This window comes from Dipteris shenzhenensis, chromosome 32 (assembly GCF_047967505.1).
Source record: "Dipteris shenzhenensis isolate YYH24624 ecotype China chromosome 32, Dip_SZ_1.0, whole genome shotgun sequence".
Classification (NCBI taxonomy): Eukaryota; Viridiplantae; Streptophyta; class Polypodiopsida; order Gleicheniales; family Dipteridaceae; genus Dipteris; species Dipteris shenzhenensis.
In genome coordinates, this window is record NC_141627.1 from 41,522,044 (window position 1) to 41,548,237 (window position 26,194).

A 26,194-nucleotide genomic window follows, 5' to 3' on the forward strand; every position below is an offset into this window, starting at 1 on the left:
TTATTATGGATCCAAGCCATGGAACGAGTGCATCAGTGTAGTTGGTGTGGAGCAGATAGTCTGGTGAAGATCCTGAACTGTGTCACCTCTAAAAAGATGAAATAATTGAGCGGACTCCTAGTGACACAGGAACTTCTATGTAAGCTCTTAATATTCCCAAAACCTGGCCTCTCTGACAGCTGACTGCAATACTGGACTAAACAAATAGGACAATAGGTAACTTCTTGTCAACATGTAGCCAACAAGCCTATTGAACCAAGCTCAAATAAAAGACAATACGGAAGAGAAACTGCCTGCTTTTCCCTTGATATGATAGCTGCTTATCAGTTTCTAAATTGTAAATATTAAGCATTTTGAAACAATATTCAAAAGAACAGATTTTAAAAAGGAAATAGTTGTCTTCACAGACACTGCACTAAAGCAGCAATCCATCATTCTGTTTAAAGGAAAGGATAGAGAACAGAAAATGTAACGTGGCTTAAAAAACTAGAAGCCTAGCACAAAGGGAAAAAGAGAACCTACTCACCTGTGAATAGTGAGGTAAAGCCGCATCAATTCATGCATCTTAGCATCATTGAAACCAAGCATACGTGCAAAGTTGGCACCATAATCTAAAGCTGGATCTGTAGGAATCACTTTTCCATCCTTATAAATTCTGGGGGAAAAAACATTTCAAGCCGGTCATAGACCCCAACAATGAAAGGTCAAGGGTATCACAACAACTGTAAAAACACCAGAAGAGAGACGCTAACTACAACTCCCACACACTAAAGAAAAGCAACAAAACACAAGGTACAAGTCTGCTGAGGTGTCTGGCTCAGGCTGGCTCAGGTGTGCCATCAACCATGGATACAATGAAATGAAAATAAACATGGTGCAATCTAATGAAAATGGCACATGATGTGACTTGTTGTCTGTGAATAATACAGAGAAAGATGTATCACACAGATCTGCCCCTAGCTGGATCTCTCTATTTATGTAAAGGATCCTACAACATAGAGCTGCTAAGTGAGGAAGGTGTAGCTTGTGTGTCATCCAAAGCATGTCTGCCATGACCACTACCATTGGCATGTGTCCTGTAGCTCCAGTGATCCTCTATGAAAGCTAGTAGTCCTACTGTGTATAATGATTTATCAAGAGAATTGATAAAACATACATTATTCCTAAGATATAATTGTTAACTTCATGACACACGGTATGTGGTGCAAAAGAAGCTTGAAGTCTCAAGCAAAAGCAAGTGGAGCACACCCTCCACACCGCCTGCTCTTCCACCTTTAATAACTCAACACTTTAGAGCCAATATCCAAGCATCCTAGTGCTAGAGACGGTAATTCAACCACAATCCTGGAGCTAGATTCATAAACTTCTTCCTAGAGGTCAAAGTGCATGCTATACACTAATTGGAGTCCTGTCTCAATGCTGTTTGCATCACAAATTCTCCCGAAAAAAAGGTGACTCTTCAAAGCCTATATTTTTCATACCATACAAGCAAATTTTTCACTGGCCATGCTTCTTTGTGTATATAGATCTTCTACTCAGGGACACAGAAATATCACCTACAAGCCCAGGGAGACTAAGGCTGCTTTGACGTGATTAAAGTAGAACAGGCCAAGACCGTATTTTGCACAAAAATGAAGAACAAGCAATAAATTCAATATTTCTACTGCAAAAAGGTAATCAAAGGGAAAAGCAAATGCCATAATTGAATTTAATCATACCGTCTATAAATGTAAGCTGCAACTTCTGGCAAGTTTGCAATTAAGTTGAGAGAATCTTCATAGACAGGCTCCCAATACCTGCTCAGGAAGACAACATCCATAAGTCTCTTGTTAAACGCCCTAGTTGCCAAACGATGAAGCAGAAGATTCCAAGAACAGCCACCAAGTATCACAACAACATGTTTTTTAAAGAACAAAAATGTAGCTTGTGATCAATTTGCCCTATGCCTGGGAGCTGCAGAGAACATGAAATTCCTGCTACCGTACCCAACATCCACTTCTCAGTCTCCTGAGCTCCGGATGCAGCAGGAAGAGGTGGAGAGGGATGAGGCGAGGGGGGGGAGGGGGGGGGGTTCATGTATTAAACAACCAAATCTTTCTAACAATATTCACTTGATTCCACAAGTCAGACTCATGGCGTACTCCACAAGTCAGACTCTTGGCGTACTTACTTTGTCTTAGGTATACCTTTGTCGTACGCCTTTTGGAACTCACTTTGTACCTGCAAAAAATGAAAGGACTCCTGTCAGTATGTGTCACTCTTAGAAAAGTGGCATAGCTATCTCAAAGGGCATAAGAATTGTATGATGAAGACCCACATAAATTCCAGTCTCAAGCAATGAATGCAAACCATAGTAGGCCTCTGTTACAAACAATAATAATTCAAAAACTGCCATCTTTAAAATATAATGATGGATCCACAAAGCATGTCAAATGCACATCATGAGGGTCACTCACCTTTTATATCCACGGCAGTTCCTACCGTCTATGAAAACACATCAGAGCTGATTGGAGGCACACATTTCTGGAGACAAGCAGAATGCTCTCTCTCTCTCTCTCTCTCTCTCTCTCAGAGTGACAGAGTCATTCCCTATTCAATCTCAAAAGGTCACAAGAAAGTAAAAGCACCTTCTGAAAAGCACAACCATATGTTCATTAATACTGAAAGGGACAAAGTCCCAGCAGGGATGCTAAAAATCAGGCAGGCCCATGAGCATAGTTCTACTACTCACCTGCAGGCTAGCCAGTCAAGGCTTGCTGGACCAGCCCTGAGCGCTAGCAGGCACATTACATACAGTGGCCCTGGTTGACCACCTTTAATGGCCTCAAAGATTCCCTTACTATCACTACTAGTAAACGATGCCCCTGTGTCAATTGGAAAGATGTACATAACATGATCCCCACTGACCAGCATCCGTACTTTCTTTCCCCATTCAAAGAACAACGAGTCTGTAAAAGGCCTCCTGTAGTACCTCAATCCTTAAAGATCCATCTCTCTGAAACATCCCTTAAGAAGAGAAATGCATTTCAGAAACGTGGAAAATGGAGACACCCTACCTTGATAATTAGATTATATATATGCATGCATGCATGCATGTGCGTGCATGCATGCGTGTGTGTGGACGAGAGAGAGACAAAGAGAGAATGAATGAATGAACGTCTATTAATGTCCATGGCCCGAGAGCTAGGCAGGGAGAGGGCTAGGCACACACAGCATTGTGTGGGGCAATCATGCAGGACTAATGTAAGTGTGCATATATCATAAGATTCATATATGTTTTTAATTTTTGCACTTACATTATTAGATTGAGGGAGTTTCTAGGCGAAACCTAGGGAAAATCACGAGACATGGTACAACGAAATACAAGAATCACCTAGGCGAAAAGCGTTTTCTCATGAGACTAGTGGTTGAACCAGCCTTCTACAATAATCTGTTACCCATTGATCTTCAAAGAAACAGTGGATAGGTCGATTCTCTCCCTCTTCAGTTTATGCCAAATCAATGTGCTGTGCCTTGCCGGGTTATTTCAGATGTTTGCTGGCGCAATTGCACTCACAAAAGATCACAGAAGCTTTCCCTTCGACTACATTAAGTTCACCTAGAAGTTTTCACAGCAGGATTGCTTCACAAGAACATTCTGATAAAGCAATATATATTCTGCCTCTGTTGTAGACAAAGTGATTGTGTCCTACTTCTTGCTTAACCATACGATGCAATACTGATCGGTAAAGAATGTTAAAACAGTTATTGACTTTACCACTTTACCTCCACCCCAATCTATAGCACAAAACCCCACTTGAAAATCTCCTTACCAATTTCTAAGGATGCTCATATGGATTTACCATAAACTAACTGACCCAGCCTACTGCATAATTGATGTCTGTCTAGTTTTGTTGTTATTTATGAGACAAATCAGTTTGCCAACTACTGGTGAATACAATGTAGCATCTTGCAACTATTCATTCAGAATCTTGAAGGTCTTGTGAACTATTTCTATTGGAGTGCTGACAGGTTTGCCAACTATCATATCAGACTGCTTAAGCGTCTCATCCATGTATCTTTTCTGATTGAGAAAGATTCCATCTTTTTCCTATTAGTCTCAATGCCCAAATGTTGTGCTATTCTCTTAGATGTCTCATATCGAATGCAATACAGGCGTTGACATGATCTATCATCTCTATGCTATTGCCTGCTATGACCAGTTCATATACATAAACTGCAATGATTGTCAAATTTCTATCTTTCTTTTGAGTGTATAACCCATGATCGTCTTTAAAGCATCACTGCTAGCCCATACAGTTTAACTTCTTTCACAACATCCTGATTGAATATTATGCATTTCTTGATTTTCTAATCAATAATGCTCGGCATGCATATTAAATTATTGGGTAGTATCAACTTTGACACATTAAAATTATGGCTAGTATCAACTTGGTATAATTCTTAACACGCATCTTAAATTATTGGCTAGTATCAACCTGACATGTCTTTGTGATTCATCCATGAGATTGACTATGATATCTCTGACACCTAATCATTAATTTGTTGTCAGCACCGTTTTAACTATTCTACATGAGCTACCCATTCTGGGTCAGAAAATTGTCCATGGTCACTACAAAAACAAGCAAGTACAAATACTCGTACGCATTGCCCTTAGAGGGACGAGTTGATTTGGGAATAGAGAGAGAGAGAGAGAGAGAGAGAGAGAGTCTATTAACGTCCACTGGAGACCAAAAGGTCTATGAGACAGCAAGAACCCTCTAGTACATCTACTTTAGGGAGGGCACATGGCAGCTCCCAAGGAGTGCAAACGCAACCCCATACATCAGTTTTTTGGTTTTGATTTAAACTCTTTGATTAGGGCTACGCCTTCCCGGTAAACTGCCCATTTTCCATCCTTTCTGGCAACCCTGACTTTAGCTATTTTAGTTGCCTTATTCTTGAGTTGAGCTTGTGTAAGCTCATCTGCTATCCATACTTTGGTACCCTACAGCTTGTAAGATTGTCGAAGAACCTTGATCCGCATATCTTTTGACTTCAGTGTAAGGATTGCATTACCTTAATAGTGCATAATAGAAGCTGGCATGAAGTCGTCCTCATCCTGTTAGAATTATTACTATATTCTAGCAGTGACCAATGTAATGTAATAAGTAGGTTAGGGGCACTCCCTCATTTGAGGTTTTTCCCCCTAACCACAGTTAGTTCAATAACTACGGTTAGTGAAGGGTGAGGTTTTGTCACTTAGACAAAACCTTTCCCTTTTGTTGTACTTCTTTACTTTTTCTATTGCAAGCACTACGTTCAGCTCTCTTGCTCTCACACTCTCTTCTCTAACATTTGGTATCAGAGCCCAGGTTCTGCTCTTTTGCTTCCTAGACCGCAAGCTCCCTGCTCCCGCAAGCTCCAGCCCGTATAGTCCGTCCGTACAATCTGTACGGACTGATTCCGTACAGCCCCGTACACTCACCGTACAGCCCCGTACAGCCCCTGCACCGACGTACCTACGCTACCATTCCGTACATTCCGTACCGCCGCACTTGCGCCATACCTTCGTTGACTGCCGTACAACAGTATGGTCGTCCGTACTGTCTGCATTTCGCACATGCGAACCGTACATCTCAGCGTCCGTACACAAGCATCCGTACACAGGCATTCTGCACTGCGTGTCACCATTTCGTACCTAACTGCACTCGTTGTCCGTACTCCGTACGGCTACCATCCGTACAGGTTGCTGCAAATCCGTACACAATACGGATATCCGTACATTTTGCAAGCTCTTGTACTTTTCATTGGCATCCGCACTTCTATGCAGGTTTATTCTAGCAAGTACTCTAGCAGTTGGTTTTTTGGCATGCATTGTTTGCAAATAGCCATTGTTTGGCTTAGATCTTGCAAAGAATTTGGGGCATTCTGCATTTGTGGGCAAACATTGCAGTTGGGTTGATGGTTGTCCAAGAAATTGGGGCTTTTGCAATTACACTGCAATTTTGTAGTGAAATTTGGGGCTTTTACGGGCAGAGTGCAATTTATGCAACATTTGGGGCTTTCAGACCATTTGCCCTCTTTTGTATGCAATTTCCCACAAGAAATTGGAGCTCTTGCATTTGGGTTGCAATTTTGCAGGTTTTGGAAGTTTGCAAATAGTTTTGGACTCAAATTGCAGACTTTTGCCACTTTTTGCAGATTCTATTTGCAGATTTTTGGGGCATTGAGCAGAGCAGTGTGGTGCATTTTGAGCCTTTGACAGGCTGTGACAGTATTTGTCACTGTGGGCATATTATTCTTTGCAGATTTTACTTGTGCATTTTATATCCTAGGAAGGGATTTCACCTGGTCTATTTGCTGTATTTTTTTTTCTGAAATTATATGGTGAAAATGGCTCAGAACAACTCAAATGAGCTGTTCGGGGTTCTCACACAGGAGGATAAGTTGGATGGCACCACCTTGTGGAGTTTCATGGTTCGCACTATCTTGGTTGGCAGAAATCTTTGGGATTATGTCAATGGAGATGAAGAAAGACCAGATACAACGCCTATACCTGTCACTCCTACAGTTGGAGGCAAGGGTAGAGGTACAAATACAGCACAGGTGATTGGAGCAGCCGCTCCAGGAGCTCCCACAGCAGAGCAGAAAAGATGGGACTCTAGAGATGCACAAGCTCTTTCAGTAATTTCTCTTTCTGTCAAGAGGTTCTGATAGAGTGTGAGGGAGATAGAGTAGGGAGTAGAGAGACTCACTGCACACACACACAATAGTGGGGATAATCACAATGAGTGAGTGGTACCTCCCCAAGTACACACATATATATTATGGATAAGGTAGTAACCCTTAAGTACAACTAAGTACAAATGTGTACTTAGTGTACTTAAGTGTCCTACACTAAAGTACAACATAAAGTACTATTTACATAGGGTGGTCAGTGCCTTTACCCCAACAACCTCCCACTTAAAGGCAGTGTGCCCTCAAGGGGAGAAAGAATATTGGTCTCAACCAATACCCATAAGAGATCTGCAGTGTGCAAACCTCTCTGCAGCTAACCCTTTGGTTAACAGATCTGCCGGATTGTCATCTGTATGCACCTTAACAAGCTTAATTTGCTTGTTTTCAAGCACCTCCCTGATGAAGTGATATTTCACATCTATGTGCTTCGTCTTTGCATGAAAGACAGGATTACGTGCCAACTGTATGGCACTCTGACTGTCACAATGCAACAATGGAATCTCCAATGGATAACCCAAATCTGCCACTAACCGAGATAGCCATATAGCCTCCTTGCATGCCTCAGTGGCTGCAATATATTCAGCTTCTGTAGTAGACAATGCAACGCATTGCTGCATTCTAGATACCCACGACACTGCACCTCCAGTGAAAGTGAAAACGTATCCGGTAGTAGACTTCCGGGTATCAGGGTGACCGGCATAATCAGAGTCTGTATAACCTTGCACTTTTGCATCTTGACTGCCGAAACATATACACAAGTCCTGTGTACCTTTCAGGTATCTCATGACACCTTTTACTGCATTCCAATGCTTTTTGCCAGGTTTAGCCATGTATCTGCTAACCACTCCCACTGCAAACGCAATATCGGGCCTGGTTGCAACCATAGCATACATGAGACTGCCACATGCTGATGCATACGGAATATTTGACATCTCAGCTTTTTCAGCATCTGTCTGAGGGCTGTCCAAAGCACTGATTTTCACATAAGGAGGCAATGGAGTACCAATACTCTTCCCCCCCTCCATGTGAAATCTCTGCAAGACCTTGCCAATATATTCCTTCTGAGACAAGTATAGCAATCGCTTTTCCCGATCCCGAAGTATCCGCATACCCAATATATGGTTGGCATCACCAAGATCTTTCATATCAAAGGTCTGGTGCAATCTCTTTTTCAAGGCATTCATCTCATTATGAGATTTTCCAGCAATTAACATGTCATCCACATACAAAATGAGGATAAGTAAACTGCCATCTGAAGCTTTCTTGGTATACAAGCAGTGATCAATGTCACTTCTCCTGTAACCCTGGGTTCGCATGAATGTATCAAACTTATGATACCATTCCCTGGGTGCCTGCTTTAGACCATAAAGACTTTTCTTTAGTTTGCATACAAGCTTCTCTTTGCCCTTCACTGTAAAACCCTCTGGCTGCTGCATAAAAATTTCCTCATGTAAATCACCATGAAGAAATGCTGTCTTGACATCCATTTGGACCAAGTCCATATCTGCATGTGCAACCAATGCTAATACAGTTCTGAGTGTTGTCATCTTAACAACAGGAGAGAATATCTCGTCAAAGTCAACACCATATTCCTGCTTGAACCCCTTGGCAACCAGTCTAGCTTTATGCCTTGGCTTTTCACCAGGTGTGATCTTAAGTCGATAAACCCATTTGCATGGCAGTACCTTCTTACCAGTAGGCAAGGATACCAATTCCCAAGTGCCATTCTTGTGAAGGCTGTCCATTTCAGCCTTCATAGCAAGATCCCATTGAACCTTGTCTGCCCTCTGCCTAGCCTCTCTGTAGCATGAAGGCTCTCCACAATCAGTGAGCATCATCAGTGAGCATCAAATAATCAATGCCTGGAACAAATCTTTCTGGCTGCCGCGTCGGTCTAGTTGACCTTCTAACCCAATGACCATCGTCTTGAGCTGGCTGTCCAGCCTGTTCATCACCCTGATAAGGTGGCTGTCCCATGTCTCCTGGCTGCATTTGCATGTCAGGAGGATCACCTAACTGTGCTTCATCCATTGGGATGTCTTCTGCCATACCTGGCTGTCCATTAGGACATGCTGCAGCATCATTTAATGGCTGGTTATGCTGCTGTTGTGGCTGATTTACAGCCTGTTCGTGTTGCCCATGATGCCTGTTATCATCAATAGTTACTTTTAAAGGTCCCTGCTGTACAACAGGTTCCTTGAACATGATGGTTTCATCAAACACGACATCATTGCTGCGTATAAGTTTTCTGTTCTTGGGATCCCAAATCCTGTAGCCCATCTCACCTTTGTCACCGTAACCTAGGAATATGCATTTAAGAGACTTTGGATCCAGTTTAGTTCTGTCCTCCCTGCGTACATGCACATACGCGACACAACCAAAGACCCGTAGGTGTTTGTAAGACGGAGGCTTGCCTGTCCATGCCTGTTCAGGCACACCACCACATAGTCTCTTGTTTGGTGACCTGTTAATAAGGTGCACAGCTGTCTTTACAGCTTCAGCCCAAAATGTGTGGGGCAATGCAGCATGTGACAACATGGATCTGACTTTCTCTTGAATGGTCCTGAACATTTTTTCAGCTATACCATTCTGTGGAGGATCATATGGTGCAGACAACACCCTTTGAATACCCTCTGCCTCACAGAATTCTTGAAATTCTTTGGACAAATACTCTCCGCCATTGTCAGATCGTAAGGCTTTCAGTTTTTTGCCTATCTCATTTTCGACCAGTGCAACAAACTTAGTGAAAGCCTTGAACGTATCACTCTTCTTTCTGAGAGTGTAAACCCACACTTTGCGGGTGGCGTCATCTATGAATGACAGTATGTACTTTGAACCTCCTAAAGAGAGTGTAGGCATCTCACACACATCTGTATGTACTAGCTCCAAGAGCTGTAATTTCTGATCTGACCTTCTCTTATGAGGTATTTGTACTTGACGACCGTAGAGACAAAATTCACATTTCTTTAAATCTGAATATTTTAGACTCGGCAAGTAACCAAAATGAGCCAATTGCTCCATTCCCTTAATACTCATATGGCCAAGCCGGCTATGCCACAATGAAATCTTTGGCAGCTCGGTGGCATTTACATCAGAATGCGGACAATGTCCAGCATGAAGTGAGTACAAAGTATCAACCTTAGGACCCCTGGCAATAGCCATTGCCCCTTTGCTGATTTTCCATTTCTGACTGCCAAAGGTGGTATGATAACCATCGTCATCCAACAACCCTGTGGAAATCAAGTTTTTCTTCACCTCAGGAACATGCCTGACCCCTTTGAGCATTAACTGCTGGCCATTTTCAAGAACAAGCCTGACATCACCTATGCCAATGATAGAACATGCATGGTTATCACCAAGAAAGACAACTCCCTTTTGCCCTCCTGCATATCTGACAAACAGATTTCTGTAGGATGTCACATGAAAGGAAGCACCTAAATCTATAATCCAGGAAAACATATCTGATCCATCACCAGCATGAAGTGTATGAGCGTCCAGTGAAGAGGTGAAACATATCTCATTTCCACTGTCACTGTCACTAACATAAGTAACATTCAGCTCCTCTTTTTCTTTGCCCTTAGACTTGCCTTGAGCCTTGCCTTCTTTGGCTCTCTGGTCATTCTTCTTTTGAAAACACTTTTTCTCAATATGTCCCTTCTTGCCGCAATAGTTGCATACAAGATCACTCTTAGAGCGGGACTTGCTCCTCTCTCTTTCTTTGTCTTTTCCACGTGTTTTGGACCTGCTGCGTGCATTCAAAGCATTTGACTTCCCAATAGCATTGTTCTTTCTATTCATCTCTTCCTGTAGAAGAGCACTCTCCACATCTGCAAATAACAGAATGGCATTTGAGTTGCTGGTAGAAGTCCTGAATGTGTCCCATGACTCAGGTAGAGAACATAGGATGAGTGTAGCTTTCAGCTCATCATCAAGCTTCAACCCCTGGTTGATCACCTGGCTGAATATGCTGTTAAACTCAATAATATGAGTGGACATAGGTGTCCCCTCCTTCATTTGAAGACCAACAAGCTTTTTCAGCCAGTAAGCTTTTCCCGTGGCACTTTTCTTGGCATAAGTATCCTCAAGACGTTTCCACATCTTCCACGCAGTAGGTTCATCCCTGATGCCTACAACCAGTGAATCAACAACTGTAAGCATAATGGTCGACATGGCCAAGTTGTCCATCTTCTCCCACTGCTCATCAGTAACGTTGGAAGGCTTAACACCCTTCTCCTTTATAGGCTTGTGCTGGTCCTTCTGCATCAACACATTGTAGCATTGTGTCCTCCATATGTCGTAGTTTTTAGCTCCTTCGAGCTTCTTTATCTGGAACAAGGACGACACGTCGCTGCCGGAACTCATGGTAAAGAAAGTAGAGTTTGACTCCCTGTAGTCGTGCAATTAAGCACTAGTAACTCCAAGAAAATTCCCCCGCAGCGGAAGTACAATCAAAAGTGAATTTGGTACTGTTTCAGTGGCACAAAACCAACTGAATATTTTTCTCCCACTTGCTGCAGAAACAGTACAGCAAACTGTTCCTGTGTTTTTCGCTGGCGAAAGTGCGGTACGGCTGCGTCAAATCGCTCTAGAAAAATCCCAGAACTGATATAATAGAAAACAGCAGTATTTTTTGACTTTGTTGATAGCCAAACCTGATGTTTGACAGTCCCGGACTGTCAAAAAAAAAAACAGAAACTGTAAATCTCTGATTTTTTGATGAAAATTCCTGATTTTAGACCTCATATGCTTCATAAACTTCCCCCCCAACTGAATTTGCAGTTTGGAAGTAAGGTGGCTCAAAAGCCCTTTGAATGCATGAAGAAAATCAGGGATGTGGCCTCCAATTTGAGAAATTGACCTTTGACCAAACACTGTAAGTCAAATTTGCACTTTCAAAGCATAGTAGTGCTCCACAAGATAGCCTGATGCATGTAGAGTGCTCCCACTTGACAAATTTCCGGTCAGGCTACAAAAGCCCCAAATTTGACTAAAGTCAAACTTGGTCAAACTCGACCAAATCTGTACCAAATGTGATTGTACTTTCAGCAACAAGCTAAAGCATTTGTCACAAGCATAATAGCATCAAAAGCCCCTTGAATTGGCAGCACATTCCGTGCATTGACACAGTAAATGGCATCAACTGCTACTGCTCACACAAGGCGTTTGACTGCAAATCCATTGAGTTGCATCCAACAAAGCATACACTGCAAGTATCAAGTACAGATCTGTCCAATGCATACTCTCAGTGCCACCACTGTGTACAATCACTGGCCAAGTGATAAGACCTGTCTCAACACTGTTTGCGGCATAATGCCTCAGTGCGAGTGTAAGCCCTGCCCCAAGTAGAACACCTTGCGTACCTTTGCACGGTACCCTGCCTGTTGGCTGTACTTGTACGGTGTACTTGCTGCTGTACTATGCACTCGATTTTCGTGCAAAACAGTACCTTCGAAATGTTGCATAATACCTTCAGGGCAAGTAGAGGTTGGATTTCGATGCTGGATTCCACGTAGAGGAGGAGCTGGGCCAGTTTTGTCTGGTCTGGCCAACCTGTGTCGGCCGGTTTGGCTGACCTGTATCGGCCGGTTTGGCCGACCTGCGCGTTAGCGCACCGTTGCGCGGCTGGTCTGGGACTGCCCGTGAGCAGCTTGCTCACGCCCGTGCCTAGCAGCCGCGCCTTGCAGCCCTTGCCAGCGCCCTATAGCCCTTGCCTGCGCCCTGCGCCCTGGCAGCCGCACCCTGCGCGCTTGCAGCCGCCGGTGCAGCCGCCGTTCACGCTCGTTGCCTGCCTCTTCGCGATTCGTCCGTACAACCCGCGCTTGAAGCCGCCGTTGCAGCGTTGCCTGCACCCTTCGCGATCCGTCCGTACGGTTGTACGGACGTCGTACGGCCGTACGGATCGGTCCGTACGGAAGGGGTAGGATAGGGAGAGGAGGGAGTGGAAGTGAAGGGAGAGAGCCCGTTGGCTCTGATACCAGTTGATAGAGTGTGAGGGAGATAGAGTAGGGAGTAGAGAGACTCACTGCACACACACACAATAGTGGGGATAATCACAATGAGTGAGTGGTACCTCCCCAAGTACACACATATATATTATGGATAAGGTAGTAACCCTTAAGTACAACTAAGTACAAATGTGTACTTAGTGTACTTAAGTGTCCTACACTAAAGTACAACATAAAGTACTATTTACATAGGGTGGTCAGTGCCTTTACCCCAACAGGTTCATTATACCTCATATTCGGTCATGCAAGACATCTATGGCAGCTTGGGTGATACTTGAGAGTATGTTTGCAGCAAGGAACAATGCCAGAGTTTCCTTTTTGAAGCGAGAACTTTCCCATACACATATGGAGGAGGGAGATTCCATGAATTCTCACCTCACAAAGCTTCAGGATCTTAGGGAACAATTGCTGAACATTGATGAAGTCATTCCGGATTCATAGATGATCTCCACCACTCTGAACTCTCTTCCTGAGCCCTATCTCGGTTTCCACACCTCGCTGAATTTGTCATTGAGGGGGGGCAGCAATCCTCTCTCCTTTCACGAGTTGGTAGGACTTTTGTTGTAGGAGGAACAAACACGCAGAAATATGGCAACCCGGGCTGGCGAGCATGCTATGCTCTCTAAGTTCAAGCCCAAGGGTAAAGGGCAACAAAAGCCACATGCTATTCAGCCCACACATCAGCATAAAGCTGACTCTGGACAGCCTCCTTATAAGGCACAGGGTGATACAAACAAGCAGAAAAAGAAGGGCATCTGTCATTATTGCAAGAAGCCACATCATTATATTAGAGAGTGCAAGAAGCGCATAGCCAAAGAAAAGAAAAGGGATTCAGGTATGGCTGTATCAGATGCATCAGGTCCACATTGCCATGATGGAGGAGATGTTGCAACCAACTTGGTTGAAGAACACTATGCCTTTTTGTCTTGCACTTCAAATTTTTCAGTGGGTAGTTCAGATACTACAGCGACTAATGATGATGACCCATATGCTTTTTTGACTTGCAGTTACGATCCTTCAAAGGACGAATGCTCTTTCAGTGTTGATGAGACACTACATACTTGGTATTTTGATACTGGTGCTTCAAAGCACATCACTTCCAAGAAAAATCTGTTTGTAACTCTGCATTCTTCACCCACCAAGAAGAAGGTAACTTGTGCAAATAATTCTTCTTATTCAGTGTGTGGAGTGGGAGACATTATTCTCACATCCACTGATGGCACAGATTTCAAAATTTCAGATGTATTCTATGTGCCAGGTATAAAGAAGAATTTGCTTTCAGTGTCCTCACTCCATAGAGGAGGATTTCAGGTTGTTTTTTATGATGACAAGTGTGCAGTCAGAGACAAAGAAAATGAATATGCTTTGAGGTTGTCTAGCACTTTGTATCGGGGTCTTTTTCAGCTTGATCTATATGAAAAAAGATCCCATCTTGCATTATCAGTTAGCACTCCCACTGCCGCAATGCAGAATGCGGAGTTATGGCATGCCAGGTATGGGCACATGAGCTATGGCAGCTTAATGACACTTCAGAGGCATGATATGGTTGATGCATTACCTCCTTTGGAGTCGCCTCCTCCTCATGCATGTGAAGGTTGCATTCTTGGCAAAATGCATAGGCTTCCCTTCAAGAAGGATGGTGCAATGAAAGCTACAAGAAAATTGCAGCTTATTCACAGTGATGTCTGCGGTCCCATGAGAACACCTGCTTTTGGGGGTTATCTCTATTTTGTTACATTCATAGATGACTTTACCAACTACACTTGGGTCCATGGTCTCAAGGCAAAATCAGAAGTATTAATGCATTTCAAACACTTCGTGGCTATGGTTGAGAATAAGACAGGACTCAAGGTGCAAACACTTCGCACAGATCGAGGGGGGGAATATATGTCTCGTGAATTTGAGGCATTTCTAAAAGAAAAAGGCATTATGCATCAGCTTACAGTGAGGCTTACACCTCAACAGAATGGCAAAGCTGAGCGGAAGAATTGCACCGCCATGGAAATGGATAGATGCATGCTTACTAGTAAGAAGTTGCCTCACAGGTTTTGGCTGGAAGGCCTCATGTGTACCAACTATATTTTAAATCGGGCTCCTACAAAGGCTCTGAAGATAGTCACTCCCTATGAGGCATGGCACGGGAGAAAGCCTTCAGTGGACCACTTTAGAGTTTTTGGTTGTGTAGCATATGCCCACGTGCCTGTGGAGTTCAAACACAAGTTGTCAGATAAGGCACTAAAATGCATTCTTGTGGGATATAGTTCACAAAGCAAAGGCTATCGTCTCTACAATCCTGCTACGCGCAAGATTTTTGTTAGTAGAGATGTTATATTCTCTGAAAATTCTGCACATACACATGCTGATTTTAGATTCCGGCCTCTTCAGATGATGTGTTTGAGGGGATGCTTCCTATAGCATTTTGTTCCCCCCTGAAACTCAGAATTTACAGCAACCTCCACCAGCTCCACAAGTACAGATTCAGCCCTCAGCTGAATTGGTAAAACCTCAGGGTGTGGATGAAGTTGTCAGGCAAGAAATTCAAGAGATACACGCAGCTAAAACAGTCCCGCATTGGTTGCTTCAGACTCTCAGGGAGAGTAGGCTTGAAGCTCCATTGCCTGGCAAAACTTGTAGTGCAGTAAGGCACATGGGGGGAGCTCATTCAATTGAATCAGCTTATGCAAGTACTCTTCTTGATGAGGAGGAGCCTGAGACATTTGAAGAAGCAAAAGATAATGTGCATTGGATGAATGCCATGCATGATGAGTTGCAGTCCATTCATAAAAATCAGACTTGGGATGTTGTGGATTTGCCACCAGGTAAGAATGCCATAGGTACACGGTGGGTTTTCAAAGTCAAAAGAAAGCCAAATGGGTCCATTGATCGGTACAAGGCAAGGCTGGTTGCAAAAGGATATGCTCAGAAAAAAGGCATAGATTATGAGGAAACTTTTGCTCCTACATCCAAGATGACAACCATCAGGTCAGTTATAGCCATGGCTGCAAATTTTGAACGGAATGTTCATCAGTTGGACATTAAACCTTAATGGAGACTTGTTGGAAGAGGTTTATGTCAAACAACCTCCGGGCTTTGAAATTTCAGGAAATGCACTTCACGTATGCAAGCTGAATAAAGCTTTGTATGGGCTGAAACAAGCCCCACGTGCATGGTATGCCAAAATTGATGCCTTTCTGACCAGCAAGGGACTGCACAATAGTCCAACTGAGACAGCCCAAAGATTATGCATTGGCAGGCTGTAAAACGCATCTTCTGTTACTTGCAAGGTACAAAGTCTTTTGGCTTAATGTTTCCCAGGGGGGGTGACTTGCAGATGCATGCTTACAGTGACTCAGATTGAGCTAGAGACTATGATACTAGGCAGTCCACCAGTGGGAATTGTTTCTTTCTAGGACATGCTTGCATTTCTTGGTTGAGCAAGAAATAGTCTACAGTGGCTACCTCCTCATGTGAAGCTGAGTACAGGGCAGCTTTCACAGCGACAGTTGAATGTGTTTGGCTGCGTCGTTTATTTGCTGATCTTCATCTTTCATTGGAGGGTCCTTCTCCGATTCTCACTGATAGTCAGAGTGCTATAGCAGTGGCAAAGAATCCTGTGTTTCATGCTCGCACGAAGCACATTGAGGTTCACTATCACTATGTCAAAGAGAAGTTGCATGCAGGAGAGATCAGTGTGATCTATGTGTCAACACATGACTGTTGCAGACATCTTCACCAAAGCACTTCCACATGAAAAGTTTGAGGCATTTCGCAGTACCCTGAACTTATCTCATTTTGGTGATTGATCATTTCCTTATACATGACATTAGCACTGCAGGGGGGTGTTAGAATTATTATTATATTCTAACAGTGACCAATGTAATGTAATAAGTAGGCTAGGGGCACTTTTCCCTCATTTGAGGTTTTTTCCCCTAACCAAAGTTAGTTCACTAACTACGGTTAGTGAAGGATAAGGTTTTGTCACTTAGACAAAACCTTTCCCTTTTGTTGTACTTCTTTACTTCTTCTACTGCAAGCACTACGTTCAGCTCTCTTGCTCTCACACTCTCTTCTCTAACACATCCTGCTCATCATCATCCACCCAATCAATGTTGGGCAAGTTTGCTTTGATCTTTGTCAATATTTCACTATATGCGTCCTCTTTATACCAATCTTCTGGGAGTTCCCCTCATTATCACATCTAGCTCCGTGTTCTTTAATCTCTGCTTGAACATCAGGCTTACTTGCTTTGGTGTCCACTTCCACAATCACTTCCTTCTTGCAGTTTGTACTTCAATGTGAACAAGATCTTTGACTCTAGAGACTAGTTGCAGAGTAGGGGGGGATCCTTACAAGATTTTACAGCGTCATCAATTACTGCATGCTTACTAGGCCCTTCCAAAATGTGAAGCTGAGCCTTTACTTCTGCCAACTCAAATCGTAGCTCTCTCACTGCCTGCTGCAGATTAAAAATCTGATCTTGTTGCCTAAGGATGGGTCGTTTTGAACCTTCTTGTTCGTAATTCCGTGCATGTGGAGAGGGTGTCATGGCTGCAACTGTAGAGTACCGCGTACTGATGGATGTTGAAGGAGTTGAGGGAGTTGAGGGGGGCTTGGAGGAGAGGGTAGGCCAATCCATAGTTGGCTGTCTGCTGAACCCCTAGCTTAACCTAACCCCCGGTCGGGTTCACGGTTTAGTGGGTTTGCTACTAGCCGAGGTAACTGCTGGCTAAGGCAAAGGTCTGATGGGCTGCTAACGGGCTGCTGCTGATGGGTTGTACGGAGAGGTATGGGGAGGTACGGGCTGCTGAAGGAGAGGTACGGACTGCTGATGGGCTGGTACGGGCTGCTGACTGAGAGGTACGATACGAACTGCTGACTGGTTGTACGAAGAGGTACGGGCTACTACTGACGGGTTGTACGAAGAGGTATGGGGAGGCACAGGCTGCTGAAGGGGAGAGGTATGGGCTGCCGATGGAGAGGTACGGTAAGGTACGAACTGCTGATGGGTGGCTGCGGATGGAGAGGTACGGTAAGGTACGAACTGCTGACGGGTTGTGTACGGAGATGAGAGAGAGAAACAGGCAGACAGACAGACGAGTTGATTTGGGAAGGTGGAGGAAAGAGAGAGAGAGAGAGAGAGAGAGAGAGAGAGAGAGAGAGAGAGAAAGATATATTAACATCCACAAGAGACCTCGCGGGTCTATGGGACAAAAAAACACACACCAAAATCATCAACATCAGTTAGAGACTGAGGGTCTTTGGGGGAGTATATCAGCTCAGCCCCAGTTTATTTAGATGCATAACTAGCTACTAATTTTATCTTAGAAAAAACGGCTTGAGCAACATCAATTTAAGACTGAGACTTTTGGGTTTAGATTTGAAATCACGGATCAAGGCTTGTCCATCCCTATATACTACCCATTTTCCATCTTTGCATGCATCCTTCACTTTAGTAAGTTCAACATTCCTTTGTTTGAGCTGATTCGGGGTAAGCTCCTCAGATATCCATGCCCGTGTGCCTTTCAATTTGTTTGTCTGTCGGAAAATCTGGACTCTACCTGCCCTCTCTGTGAACTCAACTTGTACTTGTGTTCCCTTCTGAGAGATCCAACTGATGTCAATTTCATCCCATTCTATCTGTGGTATCTCCTTCTTGAGACTTGTGATCTTCTCTTCTACTGTGTATCGCTCCGTAAAATTATCTACAGGACATCCCAAACAATTCTTTGGCAGCCCCCCTATGCGCAATCTCTTCTTGTTTTTTGCTATGGCTTCCTGCTCTTTTACCTCCATATATAAATTTGCTTTGTTGATTTTGTTGTTGGCTAGAATGGCCATCTCTTGCTTGGCTGAGCTGAGCTGAGTGGTGATCATCTTTTCGACTGTGGAGACAAGTGTTTGTGCTGGTGGAGATGAGCTGCATTTTTGTAAAACTTCAGCAATGATTTCCTGCTTACTTTCATTGTTTTCCAACTCCTTCACTTTCTTCCCGAGAGCTGCTACTATAAGCATGAGCTCTCTTACTTCCTATGTTAGGTAGTAGATCTGCTCCTGTGGGTCTGGTCTGGGCCTTCGCTTGAAATGCAGTGCATAAGGCTTGGGTGTCGCTACTACATCGGAATAGGAGGGCTTGCTGAAGGGTGTTGTTGCAAATATCTTCGTCTTCGGAAATTCCATGGTGCCTGCCTTGAATGCAGGAGCCCTTTAGCTTGAATTAACCCCTCGAGGGAGAGCCAAGGGCTCAGCTCGTCGGCCTGGGGGTCGTTCTCCCACGAACTGCTACTGTTGCAGAGGGTTGGAACGAGTTGGAGTGGAGGTGGAGCGGGTTGGAGCGGAGGTAGAGCAGTGGTAAAGCGGAGGTGGAACGGGCTGGAGCAGAAGTGAAGCGGAGGGGAAGCGGTGGACTAGCGGGGCTGGAGAGAGAGATAGAGAGATGAAGACTATATGGTGGACGCCGAGAGAGAGAGAGAGAGAGAGAGAGAGAGAGAGAGAGAGATTACTCAAAATAGAAAGTGGGGAAACGTGGCCTAAAACAACTGGAGGGACACTTTTTTCCAAAAGTGACAGAAGAGCACTGCCTGCAGGGCAGTGCTAATGACTGAAGTGCCATGCAAGTACTTGTCACTTGAACTTCCTGAGCTGGATACTATTTTAACATCTGTTTTTAATTTTCTTTTAGCTTTGACCTGCAATCTCTAGCAATGTACCTTTCTTTTCCACAGTTGTGGCATATCACCTTTGGCTTTCACTAATTCGGCCTTTGTAGTACCCATTTCCGTTTTGTTTGTAACCTTGCCTTGAGGATAATTATGCCCATGATGATGTCCCTGATGTTGACTCTCAAACCCTTGGCCTTGCATTTTGTCTTTGACATTAGGGCTCCTGCTACATTGCCTCCATCAAGCCCATTCCTATTAGCTTCTTCCTGAACCAAAAAAGTGTTGTGAGTGCATCAGATTTAAGCTGAGCCTCTCTAGTAATCATTGCGACCTTTATAATTTACAAACAACAGTCCTCAGAATATGCCCCACAAATTCTTCACCATCAATTCTTGAGCTGATCTCTATGGCCTTGGCCTTGAACATATTCAGTGTGTTCAATGAAAGATTCACTCACCTTCTTCCATTCTGTCATTCACCTTCTTCCATTCCAATGCTTGCCAATTCAGCCCTTAGGTTTAACATGTTCACCAATGACTTCCCCTTATAGATAGTTGCCAGTTTTGTCCATAATCTTTTGCAACAAACAAGGTCACGACCTATGCAAGGACTGTATTCTCCAAACATGCAGAATGAAAATATCCACTGCCTTGGATTCTCTCGTCACAAGTTATCCTTTCTAGGTGCTTTCTCATCACATACTGCTCTAGTAGCTGATGAAAGATTCCACAATTTCCTGCCAACAAGAAAGCTATTGACTCTGCATTTCCAAATACAGTAATTATTACCATCGAAGTGATTGTTTCTGGAACCCTCGTATCCACAGCTGACGCCATTTTCGAAACACTCAATTACTTCTAACTAAGCTCAATCAACCTCCTGTGAAGACGACATGAAATGGTCAAGTTTGTACCAATTAGTTTGTACCAATTATTGTCACAAAATGCTGACTCATCCTTCCAAACCAACCCTTGTGTTGAGTTTCAGTAAAAAATGCTCAAAAATATCCCAGAGTTCAGATTCTCCTTTTAATTTTTGCTTTGATCTTTTACATTTGAACTTTAGAGGAATCAAATTCACCTTAGGTGATGAAGATGTGGCACTTAACCTCACTGGATTCCTTGAAAGTTGAGATTTGGCTAGCTTGAATATGATCAGTTTTCTTGACTTACCTTAACCTTGAGAGGGTTAGGCTAACTCTAGTTGGCAAGACATGATTAGATCAATTTACCCTAACTTATGATGATTATTTAGTTGGGTTTACTTACCCTTGAGTGAGGAACTTTCTAAGAAACTCACAGGGAAATTTGCGAGAATTTGTGAGTTTCCTTCAAAGTATTTCAGGGCAAGATTTCCCCAGTCTTTATAAGTTGCACATTTAAACTCGGGGAGTTTCTAGGTCCTTTGGGTTATGTACATGTAATCCCCTTCTTCAGACTTTCCTCTTGTGCATTTCTGTGTTACTTGCAAAGCATTTACAAGTTTCTCCTTTCCTCCACGATGTTGAGCACCGTTGTGAGCCTTGGGTAATGAGCCGCTTCAAGTGAGCTTGAAACTATGCGTGAGTTTCCTTGCCTTTGGAAACTCACTTATATCATGCAAGTTTTGAAATCCAACTTCAAGCTAAGATCCCTGCAAGCACCTCTACGTACTCGCATAAGGTTTGCGAGTTTTGCAAACCTTCCAATATGTCTTGTTTCCCTGTGCTACAAACTATGTCAACTTGTCTCCGCTGCTTTGGAGTTGAGGCCATATAAGAGCCCACAACTATTGCTATGGAGACCTTCTAAACAATGGTTAGCTATATTGACCAATGGGTAAAAATGTGACTATGCAATTGTCGTTTGAAATAGGGATATTAGAGCTTCCCCTCGTTGAAGCTCTAAAGACCACCAAGCTTTTCCATCTTGTCAACCTCTCTCACAACCTCGCTAAAACCCTAGCCCTACAGACCTTAGGTGATTCAAGAGCAAGAGAAGATTACATGAAGCTCAGTCAAGGCAAGGTTTAGAGGGGTCTTAAAGTTAGGCCCAAGGAAACCAATGTTTCATTGGTTGAAAGGGGTTAGGATTTTAATGTGAGGGGCAAACCAATGGAGCATTGGTTTGCAAGGGTTAGAGCTTTAATAAGGGGGCAACATGGCATTCCCTCATGCACACCTGCCCTCTTCCTCTCCTTCCAAGGCTAACGTACAGTTTGTTTTTGGTGGCTCATTTTGCATGCATCCTGAGGCACACCGTACGAATTCCAAGGACGCATTCCAAGGATTGACTCCTTGCATTTTTTGGCCTGACTTGAAATCCCAACAAGCAAAGCTTCCTCAAGTTGTAAAACCAACCCCACCATGTTTTATAAATCAATGGCTCCATCCTACACGTCCGCGCGTGTGTGTGTGTGTGTGTGTGTGTGTGTGTGTGTGTGTTCCTTTTCAATATGCACCCATTTCTTTGTAGTTACAGAACTACACAAAAGGCGGTTTTAAGATTGGATCAATGAAGGGCTCATGTACCTAGATGAATCCAGGAACATTCCCAAACTCAAATGATTCTCAATCATGGAGTGGTCAGCGATGCAACTAAAAAATGCACCCATTCTTTTGTAGTTACACAACTACACAAAAGCCTCAATTGTAGTTTTCAAGACTGCGCCTACCAATATTTCAGGAGGTTGTTAGTAGGATCGATGGACTTAGAACGCTCTGCATAAAAAATGATTGGGTTTGTTTTTATCAGAGCACAAGCGACATAGAGAGACATTGTTGGGAGACATTTTCTTCATTTATCTCCAGATTAACTTATAGCCAGGCCAGCATACATGGACACACACCTATCTCATGTTTTTCAAAAGCTCAGGCTTTGCAGAAAAAAACTGAAGAGAAGGACAATCTTGAACATATACAGGAGAAGAAAATTAAGTTCAGTCCATCCAGATTTCAAATACACCCCTGCCATTTGCAAAATGAGATAGACCAAATCCAACCTCACATGATTTAAAGCCCCGTGTTGGTATGCACAATAAACCTCGGTCAAATCAAATTTGCCTAGATGCTACAAGCCAAACTAGATGAGCGTCCATGTATTCCCATATGTAATGGCTCTAGCTCTCCAATCTTTAACGGCATTTTGATGCCTTCATGAGAGAGCCTCTCATAGATCCCAATGGCCTTGTAGCTTCATCATGCCCTCCAACATCATATTTCATCATAGTCTCTATGATGGAACCTCGTAGCAACATCGATGGCCTTGGAAAGCTCGACACTTCTTAAGGTTTCTCTCTCATGCAGGCCTCACTTTTGAACATCTGCTTGCAGAGGTAGGACAGTGTTGTCTAGAAAATGCCATAACCAATTGAAGACCTAGCCTACAAAGGTACATCTAACAACAAAGATATATTCAAATGTCGCTTTAGTGCTCTCTTGATTTGCCGATCTTAAAGCCCTCATGCATCACTCAACTTAAGCTCAGCCTGAACACCTATTTAACAGATATTAGAGCTCAGATATTGTGTGAGAGACTATGAAAGAAACGAGAAGACACTAGAGAGACACACAACAAGTAGCCTGCAAATGTACATCTAAAAACGTTAAACACACAATCTTGAGTCCACATCAATAAAACGCATAGTTGGATCCAAAATGTGCCCCTTACCGTTAGGGATATTAGGGGCATTAAAGGCATTGTGAGACATCTCTTAGATGCTAGAGGCATCCTTTATTTTATAATTTTTGTCAATACAAGTATTGTCTTAAGGACTTCAATTGCAACTCTACAAGTTTGATTCGACATATCCCTAAGCTTGGTGGAAGGGACTGGACCTTGCCCTAATGTTCCACAAGAGGTTGCAAATCAAGTGTTGAGAGAGCAATCTTTATTTCATTTTGCAGAAAAGAAGTCTTCTACTTCCACAATGGAATGTGAGGATAAGCTACTTCAGCCCATTCATGTTGAGGTCAAGGATTAGTCTTGCACGAGAAGTGAATCTATAGACATTGATGCCCAATCTCCAAATCTAGTTGGAGCTTGTAATAGACCTCCCGTTCCTACACAAAGCACATTGTGTGTGAGACAGAACACTTTGCAGTGGATAATGACATCGGATTAGCATTCAATATCAGAAGCACCCAAACATGATCAAAGTTGTGGTTGCAGTTGGCCCATGTGGATCTTGGTATGGAGTAGAATACAAAAGCATGTGCATTAAGGTCTTGGATGAGTTGATTGCTGAGAAAAAAATGCTCTTACACCATTCACAGAACGATGGATCAAGTGTGGCTGTAATATCCTTTCTCGGAGAGTGACAGGAGGAGCAGACATGAAGAAGGCTTTCATTCATTCATCAAGTATATCAAGACAATTGAAGTACAAGCCTTATATAGGCTACTCACTCACACACTAGCACCTAGTGCATATGGGATAAGTCCCATGATGACACATGGCACTCACACATGACTCACACACATAGACAAGTACTAGATCACCTAGTACTAAACACCAACACTTCACACCAACACACTCCTTTGGCTATGATATCTCCACCAGATACAGAATGTAGTGCAGGATGTGACATATAAAGCAAGCGACTACAGAAGGATGGGGAAGATGATTGAGAGGAATTTCAACTCTCGTGTGAACTATTATGTGACACCCATTGTTTGGCCTTCATATAGAGACCTTGGGAAGCTCCTTTGGATTAGCTTGATGATGGTAGAGGTTAAGCAACTTGTGTCCCTCTTCAACAAGAAGGTAAGGCACTTTACATCCTATACAGTACCTTAGAGCTCATATGGCCTCCCAAGACAAGGTTTGTTTATATGAAGATTGTCTTGGAATGACTTTTGAAAATCAAGGATAACTTCGTATGGCAAATGATTCACATCTTTCTGAGAGTAGGGTTGTCAAGAGGACATGCCTTAGTGATGTTTTTGGCCAAGGTATTGTTGACACTCTACGGCCTGTCTTCATCGTGCTCCGGGTCAGAGATATAGAGAACTGCACCTTGGGTCTTCTTCATCACTTTATAATGAAGACAGACACTAAGTTGCACAATTATGCATCACTTGAAACGGACAGGTATTTTTCCAAACTCTCTTTACTCGAGTCTTGCCTGGCCCTTTTACAGATTTATGATTGGCCAAGTCTAGAGGCTTGATTATAATCGCTTGGAGTTTCACAACTAAAACTGTGCTATTATTGTGACTTTTACAATATATAGGCTACAAGAGATTGAGGTCCATACGGTTGCTAAAGACTAGGCGCTTCTATGTCATATGTAGCACTTTCCACATGCCTTTTGGCCTCTAGTTTAAACTTTATAATTATGTCTTTACTATTTAGTATTCAGCTTCATTGTTGAAGCCTAGTGTCTACTATGTTGTATGTAGCATTTTCCATGGGCCTTCTTGCCTCTAATGTCAAGGCTTTATCGAATCTTCATACTTCAGATTTGTCGTAAGTATTGATTCTTGAGTGTTACGTTTTAACTTGTTACTTCTCATGCCTCAACAGTCAGCCGTCATAGCTCAAGGCATTTAAGTAGACTTAATGTAGGCTCATGGTTGATCAATGATGTTATGAATATGGTTCCTATGAGTATGTACATATCCTATGAATCTATGATAGCTTTAAAGTGTACCCCCCCTCCCCTTGAAAATATTTAAAAAACGCCTCTATTTAAGAGTCTTCAAAGTGTTGTACCTTACGCACCTCTTATGTCACATCTCTTACAACCATGATACCACTATGACCAAATACTAACCTATGCAATCTGACTACATCCCATGAAACCTTATACACTAACTCTACCAGTCCATAAAATCAAAAAAAGTTACATCAATGATGATCTTTTTTTCCAATCCTAATTGAGCCTAGCAATTGGTCTAATATGTCATCTATTCCAGGTAAAGGATGTGAGCTTGTTTATTGCCTTGCTGCCCACAGACATTCGCCATGCATTGTCCTCCATCAAAACAAGTAATACGAGACATGAACAAGGACAAACATTTCCATTATCAATTCTTTGTCCAACAACTCTAGGACTTACCTTCTTATCTCCAATAGAAATGAGCATATGAGCTATCAGGCAAAGCACTCCTCATGAAGGAATTTACAAACGAAATCATCACGAAGGACAATATCAAAATGTGAGTAACCGTTAAGGCAGCAAACCTTGTGGAAAGATCTTTAAATTTGGGAGGGCAAAGAAACAAGGAAGTTCTTATATGCATAGAAACAATTCTCTTGAATGGTTTTCAAGAAGATAGCTTACAAATAAATAGTCCATGCTTGCACACACTGTACACATCTATGGTTGTGAAGCGCACACAGTTAAGGAAATTTTGATTCCGTAAAGAAATACTTCCGCGTGTAATTCCTAGGACACTGTATCAGTCTTCTGTTGCGGGATACCCTCTGTAGGGACTTCATTTCTAACACTTACACCCCCCCTCCCAACTTCCTCTCACCAACCCTAAATGGCAAAGCCCACTCTAAGGAAGTCCTCTGTTTCCCCCTCTGCTCAAGGAAGTCCACTCCAAAGAAGTCCTCTGCTTCCCAGTCCAAGGAAGTCCTCTATTTCCCACTCAGCTCAAACTTCCCTCTCTAGCAACTTTGATTGGCACAACTTCTTAGCATTGCCTGGGCCAACATCTCCCCATAAAATTTTGGCGCTTGGACCTATACAAGTACATGATAGTTCCATATAACTACACTTGTGTCCTAGACATCACCATCGTCTTTAAACACCTAAGGAAATAACACACGTTCGGTGTATCTACAGTGTAGATAAATGAATTTAGGCCTTCATGTCTCAGAA

At 43.0% G+C, this 26,194-nt stretch overlaps 1 protein-coding gene across 1 annotated transcript in view; it reads right to left on the minus strand.

Annotated features, from left to right (window-relative positions):
• Window positions 1–26,194, minus strand: part of LOC147880768 (citrate synthase, mitochondrial-like) — a 116,905-nt gene that overhangs the window by 56,805 nt on the left and 33,906 nt on the right. Inside the window, exons 9-11 of the mRNA XM_087370542.1 lie at window positions 2,171–2,220; window positions 1,719–1,796; window positions 527–655 (exon numbers count right to left, since the gene is read on the minus strand). Coding sequence (XP_087226668.1) covers window positions 527–655; window positions 1,719–1,796; window positions 2,171–2,220 — 257 coding nt within the window. The remainder of the gene's footprint in view (window positions 1–526; window positions 656–1,718; window positions 1,797–2,170; window positions 2,221–26,194) is intronic.